The following is a 7,734-nucleotide window of genomic DNA, read 5'->3' as shown; positions in this document are numbered from 1 at the left end:
CGAACTTGGGATCTCCATGAGTTGTACAAGTTTGCGATCGGGCTGACCATTATTTTGTATCACATCCATCGTACCCTTGCATGGCCACATGTAAGCTAGAGGGGGTGAGAGGATAGCCGGGCCGACCGTTAGTCGATAGTATGGACTCGATCTCTGGCTTATATGTGAGTATGCATCCTTTTTTTTAGATGCATGGTTCGGATTATATTTCCCCAGTGCTACACCCCTTTTCAACATGGGAAAAGGTGTTGGGTAATCGATGGTGACTTCCGACGGATTGGGGTGTCATTCTCAACAGACCACTGGTACTTGGGTGAGAGTAGGGTTATCTCTAGGGCTTGTGGATAACCCGATGAGGGGGTTTGATCTCGCCAGCTTCCAACAGCAACTCGGGTTGCTACGTCGGATAGTCACCGTGTTTGACTCTCCAGGGATGCTACCTAAGGGATGTTGCAGTAGCACTTTACCCCAAAGACTTAGGCATTCTGTTTATTAGGTAGATAATAATAAAATAAACTCATTATACATTCTTTGTATGACTGTAAACTGAATCTGGTGTACGAATTGACCTGGTGGTATGGGATGTTGTGGGATTCGTTTATCATTTTTGGTCTGCATCCTGGTGGATTGTGCATTCATGATTGTCTGCATATGCTTGTGTGATCTAATTGCTCAATGGGCTTGGTGGAAGTTCATCCCTCGAGGGTCCTCTTTTTTTTAAGACATGAATACAGGATTGGTGGAACCAACCAATGGCAATTCGGTGTATCAATACTCTAATGGCTAAGGTACTTGGCGGAGATGAGCATGGACTGGGGTGTAATTGTGAGGCCAGTGCTCATGGTGTGGTTTAGTGCAGGCTTGAGGCCCATATGAATTTTGGAATGATTATCGAAGGTTGATGTATTAAATACAATTTTAACTTTTGGAATTTATTTACTTGTGTTTATACATATTGCTAGTTAATGTTTTACAAACCTTGAAATGTTGGAATAAGATGTCACTTACTATATGACATCACCTACGTAGTTTCCGCATTCTGATAATTTATATATGTTATATAGCTTTCGCACATACTCTGATTTGATTTGTTATGTGGAGTCGGTGATCCTGGTATTGTAAAGTGTAGATCCTTGGGGTTAGTGTGGAATATGATGGTATTCCAGTCACATGTACCTAGGTGTAGGGACCGGGGTGTGACAAAGATCTTTTGAAAATCTTCTTTGGATGATTGAGCTAGCTGGATATTCCCAACAAGAGATGGTTGCACTGATAGGGCTGCAAATGACACAGTAGCATCCTCAATCAGTAACTCTAAGTCCATCCTTCCTGCTTCTTCAATCAACTATTCATTGGCAGACTGTCATACCCCAAACCCAAGACAAGGGTAATGTGATAGGAATACCCATGTATTCCACACCTAACCACAGGATCGACACTTTGTTGTGTCAAGTTCACCACAATTTGTACAATTAAAGACTAAGCGTAATTTCAGAGTCACAACGAAAACATTCAAGAATAATAATAGTACCTAGTTTAGGATTCTAAAATGATATAATATAAATATGCATAAGCGGCATTTTATTCCAAATATCCATGATGTGTATAAATTCCATAATACCATAATAGCAAGTATATGATATAAAAGAGAATCACAAGGTACCATCCATCCTTAATTACATAACCACACGAGCCTTTAGCCCGATCTATTGTGCTCTGTAAGTACACGCCTCGCAGGCACAGTCGGGTCCATGCTCTTGCTCAAGCTGGGTACCCCAGGCTTCATAGCCATCTCCAAAATAACACACCGGATCAATCTCCACTGGATCCGTCGCTCCTATATCCATATCTTAAAAAAAATATTCCTGAGGGATGAGCTTCCATAAGCCTAGTGAGTGATCAAACACACAACCAATACAATAATAATGCATGCTAAAGTATGCTCATCACAAATGATGCATGAATGCATTTATTAATTTTCCTCTTAATAGCGAATTTCTAAGTCGAGTCAAGCATTACTATAACATAGGTAGCATCATCGGCAAACAGTGCCATAAACCGGATGACATTCCGACAATGTCAAAGCCATGCTACAATGGGAGCTTGCAACATCAGCCCCCCTCACCGGGTTGTCCGTAAACTCCTGATACAAACCTCATCCTGGTGTCCAGCTTGAACTATTGTCGGTGCCTGAACTTCACGGTGAGCTACCCAAAAAATACGGTCGGGACCCATTGGCTTGCCAGACACCTAAAGCCCTGTCGGAAAGGGTTGTAGTACTAGGTAAGTCATATCCTAGCCAACAAACAACTACTATAATGCAAATGTACATGCATGTGTAGCCTAGAGGTCTAGTCCATAGTGCCAAACACAGTGGCCCGGCTATCCTCTCGCCCCCTAGCTTACACACATACGTAATATAATAATACGTCGGGTGTGATACCTATATATCGATCGGCCGGTCACAACCTGAGTCCAATCCACCATATACACGTCACAATCATTCATTATACATATCATTCTTCTTTTTCACAATACTCTCATGGCAATCACAAATCCGGCACCCACTCACAGCACTTGGATTTCATCACTCAGTCTTATCACATATTCATATTTTATTTCATTCATACCAACAATTATATAAATTCCAAAATAGAATTTCAGTCCTAGAACATCTAGCATACAACATGGTTACATCTCATCGTCTTTGCATTATTCCAAAATAATAAGAAATAGGAGGTGACATAACATGCATAATAATTACACCACATCATTATGCATAACCTAGTCATAAGCCTAATGAGAGAAATTCCATAAAATAGTTCAAATGTTCAATCCACTCACAATTGTCGTATTGTATATCCTCAAGTTCCGTGCACCTATACGCTCCGATCACAAGTGTAATTTATCCTAAAAGTCACATTTCATAGATGCTATAAGTGAGAGGGGTCTAGGGTTCAAACCCAAAGTCAATCAAACCTGTAGACCATTCTGGCCTCTGCGTAGGATCCCATTCCCTAACTCGGAAGGCACTGTCTCTGGCATGTAAGACAGACTGGCCTCTTTCCACTCCCTGGCTTCAGGATTTATGTAATCAGGAAGCCTTGAGCTCCTCATGCCTTTCTATCCAATAAATTGGCTCTTTACCAACAATTTTTTTCTTTGTTTGGTAGTAAATAGACGCCCTCACATCCACAAGGTCACAATTAACCCCTCTTTATGGCATTTCAATAACATATATTTTTATGGGCAAGAGAATGCTAATCGGTCGTGTAGCCCTTTTACAGCTAATGAAAATGCATATAAAGGCATGGGTTTGGGTGTGATTTCGATTTCATTGGTGTTGAATGGTCTTTTCATGTACAAAATTGTTGGTTTGTGTCTAGACATAGGAATCATGCTAACCACGCGACATGTTAGTATTTTTTTTTCCTATTTTTATTTTAAAATTTTAATTAAACAAAAGATTGGGTAAGTAATTTGGTAAAGTACTATGAACCATTGCGCTGGCAAAATGATCATTTTTCACAAAAATATTTGAGAGCATTCTTTTTTGTTTTGTTAAGATATTTGAGAGCATTCATATACTTTGCACTTGCTAGGGCATACATAACTGTTTTTTTTTTTTTGGTGGTCAATACATAATTGCTTTTAACTGTAGGAAGGATGGAACTTCGCTACCGTTTCTAGCTATACTAGTAGTACAAGTAAGGGTGTCAAAATCAAACCAAAACCGTTTACCGAAACTGTGAAAACATTTAATATGGTTCTGTTATGGTTTCAAAATTGAGGCCGTTTAGTTAAATAGTTTGAACCGAACAAATCCGAACCGTTTAACACTCTTAAATGTACAAAAATATGCCAAAAGCAAATAAAAACCGTTTACCGAATCAAACCGTTTAAAACCAAAACCACGAAACTGTTTAATAAATGGTTCGACTTTAAATTTCAAAATTGATGCTATTTAGTTAAACTATTTAAACCGAACCGATTAAGACCATTTACTGTGTCTACAACAACATACCTTTGCCTAAACAAGATTCGACCTCAACTTAAATAAATTCCGAACTCCCGCAGGCACAGAAAGCGAAAAATGGCTTCTCTTCCTCTGCTTCGTCTCTCCCTTCATCCCTCTCCTCAAACCCTAAAGAAACCCTATTTCTCATGTCCCTCACTAGCCATCAGATTCCCACATTCCCTTCGATCAACAATCAAGATTTCTCCCCGCAGTGTCAAACTACCGTCGAAGATTGTTTGCATGTCCTATCGGACGGTTCCAGCCACCGAGAGGTTAATCTCAGTCGTCGCTTACTTTCTCCCGTTCTTCAACGGTTTACAGTACGGACGTTACCTCTTCGCAAGGTACCCTAACCTAGGGCTTCTTCTGGAACCGATCTTGCCTTTGTTGAGCTTCTACAAATCGATCCCTTACGGGAGCTTTGTGGCATTCTTTGCTCTGTACCTGGGGGTCGTGAGAAACCCTAGGTTTAGCAGTTACGTAAGGTTCAATTCGATGCAGGCAGTCGTGTTGGATGTGCTTTTGGTGCTTCCTTTGCTGGTCCAAAGAATCATTAATCCGGGTAAAGGACTAGGGTTTCGATTTCTGGTAATGGGTTATAATGCGATCTTTCTGTTCATTGTGGCTTGCTTCTTGTATAGCATAGGTTTTTGTATTCTGGGTAGGACTCCTTACTTGCCCTTTGTTGCTGAAGCTGCAGAAAGGCAGCTTTGAGATTGATATGAATCTATGCCATCAAATGGGTATGTTCAGAATTGAATATGTAGTTTGCCTTTCCCATGACCTTTACTTCTTATTCATTCAATTAATTGGGTGTTTGATGAATTTTCCCCTTAAATCTATTCACTTAATTGATTGTTTGTTTTGTTATCTGTGATTTGAAATTTTGAAATGGAACATAGATGTCTGAAAACTGAATTATCTAACGGTACAGTCTACCTGTTTTGTTCCTAATTAATTGCTCTTGGGAGCTTGCAGAAGAATGGGTTCTGGAAAATTAGTAGGGTAGCCAATAAAGTAGATGCCAAGATTTTTATGGGCTCCATGTGTGTGTGTGTGGAAGACTGGGTTGTTATGAATTTCCAAGCAAGCCAGCAAAGGTTTTCGAGGCCTCTGGAACGAGATGTTGTGGATTCTAAGGCTGGAAAAGTATTTAGAATTGGGCAATTAATTCACCCGAGGTTTCAAAGACCGATTAGATCAGAGGAATTGGCCTTGGCGGTCCCCAAGTGCAATTATTTCCAATTCTCAGCAAGGTAAATGGAATCGTCCAAAAATATGCATATATCTCATTTCTTGGCCAGTATCTCCCCCTCCCTCCTTTTATTTTTAGGTTTTTTTCATGTACCCTTTGAGGTTTGACGTAATTATGAAAATATCCTGCAGTTCTGAAAAATTCTGCGTACCCCCTGAGGTTCGTAACAGTTAACAGATACTCCCATACCGTTTGGTTAGGTCTAACAGTGTTAAAATCAAGGGGTGAATTGATAAAATGTCCTTACAAGAAAAATAAAAAATAAAAAACCTGCAACTCATCTTCCCCAAACAATTTGGGGAAGATGAGTTGTAGGTATGAACACCATTGGGTTCTTGAGGTTTTGGGCCTGGATTCCAACAATTTTGCAAGGAAAAAACAATCTGATGAACTTATCCATGGGAATCAGAATCATGAACCTCAAACCTCTTATCAGCTAAGAGGGATAAAATGGCTGTTGAAACCATTCGTTGCCGTCCGAAGCTCAGCCAAGCCGTACTCCTTGAATCCAGGAACTTGATCTTGGTCCACCTGATCTGCATTAGCTTTTAACAAAAATCAACTACAAAACTCTAACAGAACAAATGAATCTTCACAAGGAAAAACCTAGATTTGGCTTCTCAGCTTGTAAAGACTCTTCATCTAGAGATTGAACATTGGTGGTCTTGGACTGAAAGCAACCCATTTTTAGCTGCATAGAAACTAAAAAAACACCCTAAAACCCTAAACTTCCATTCACACGTAACGATTTACAAGCTCTATGTAACAAAAAACCAAACTAAGATTCGATTCTCTTAAGCTTGAATTTCTCTACTTAGCTTCCTCTACGAATAGCAGCTCAGCTCAGCCAAGCAATGTAAGCGAAGAGTAGAGAGAGAGAGCGTGTGCGTGTGAAGAGAGAAACAGAGATGGCGAAAAGGTAAGTGCAGTGAAAGTGAAAAGTTTAAAGAGACTAAGTGGGACAGAGAAAGAGAGTAGCAGAGAAGTCACATGATAAGAAGATGATGAGAGAGGTGGCGACGTTTTCTCAATCTAATCTCACAACTTTTGACATTTTCTCTTCCTACAAAACTTGCAAGTCATCTTCCATGATTTGGGGAAGATGAGTTGCAGGTTTTTGTTTTCTTTTTTATAAGGGCATTTTTATTAGTTCGCCCCTTCTTGTTAACACTGTTATACCTAAACTAACAGAATGGGTGTGTAGATTAACTTTTAAGAACTTGGGGGCACGTAGAATTTTTCAAAACTGAGGGATGTTTTTATAATTAATGCCAACCTTAGGGGAGGTATGTGAAATAAACCCTTCATTTTTTTAAGTTCACCAAAAGTGCGAAAGGTGAGGAAAGCTACCTCTGGTAGTTGGATTTACAATTTAAAAAATATTAGATCTAAGGAAATTTTGTTTCTCCTCTTTGGATCATCCGAGTTGAATTGGAATCGACCCGATTTCCACATTTAGTTCCTTGATTTTACCTAAAGGCCTCTTGCAATTGAGAATTTGATATTGTGAGAGTTGTTGAATTTAATTGCATTCACTTGGAAGCTGTTGTCATTTGTCATTGAGGTTGTGCTTATCTTTCTGCAATTTTAGAAGTCAGAAAAAAGTGAAGACAAGATAGAAAGGAATTAAAAATGATGATCTAACAAAAGAAAAGAAAAAATTCTATATTTTTGAAAGTTGTTCTTTGATGACAGTTGGAAAACCAGGGTTTTTTGACTGGACATGTCTTTTAGGGCGTGTTTGGTTGAAGATTTCTTAGGAGTCAGATTTTGATTTTGGATCTGGTTCATACGAATTTGGTTCATGTGGATTCGTAGTTGAGAACAAAAACTATTTGGTTACCTTGAGTCTGTCAAATGGAATCCTTCTGAATCCATCTGTAAAACTGTTTGGGTACCCTTCTCTTCCAAGATAAGATAAGATTACAAAATTTAAGAGAAAAGGAAGGAAATTTGCCAAAGTTGTGCAGAATAACAACGATCTTCCCCTTCAAAACCGTTTTCATGCAATAAAAATCTAGATTGAACTTTAGAAAAAAGTACCAACATCAACAAAGTAACTAATAGAGAGAACATCCAAGCATAGCACACCTAGAGTATAAGAAGAATTGTTGCAAATAGTAATCTTTAAAATCAGTTGGAGGGAGCAACTAAATTTCCTCAATGAACAATCCAATCACACGAATTATTAAAAAAAAAAAAGGTCTTTTTTCCCCAGAGTAGAATCAGAAGATCAAAATTAAACTTTTAAGTTTTGATGACCCATTGAAGGCCTCGATTTAAGCAGAATAACTTTTTCTGCCATCCAAATACCTCTTCTGTTGCTGTAATTGGAAGCTACCCACTTCCTCCGGTCTTCCATACTTCGAAATACTTGAACCTCTGACTTACTTAGCTAAGAACTCTTTCAAGAGAATGGTAGTTGTCCCTTGAAGCTTTTCTCTAAGGAAGATGAGAAACT

General features: G+C 39.0%; 1 protein-coding gene across 1 annotated transcript; it reads left to right on the top strand.

Moving 5' to 3' along the window:
- Positions 1–4,059: 4,059 nt before the first annotated feature.
- Positions 4,060–4,736, top strand: LOC122660841 (protein TIC 20-II, chloroplastic). The gene has a single exon (XM_043856087.1). It carries the CDS (start codon positions 4,094–4,096, stop codon positions 4,730–4,732), a length of 639 nt encoding a protein of 212 aa, XP_043712022.1. The 5' UTR covers positions 4,060–4,093; the 3' UTR covers positions 4,733–4,736.
- Positions 4,737–7,734: the final 2,998 nt, after the last annotated feature.

Source organism: Telopea speciosissima, chromosome 5 (assembly GCF_018873765.1).
Source record: "Telopea speciosissima isolate NSW1024214 ecotype Mountain lineage chromosome 5, Tspe_v1, whole genome shotgun sequence".
NCBI classification, from domain to species: Eukaryota; Viridiplantae; Streptophyta; class Magnoliopsida; order Proteales; family Proteaceae; genus Telopea; species Telopea speciosissima.
The sequence above is the reverse complement of the archived record's forward strand: the minus strand, read 5'-3'. Positions and strand labels throughout refer to the sequence as shown.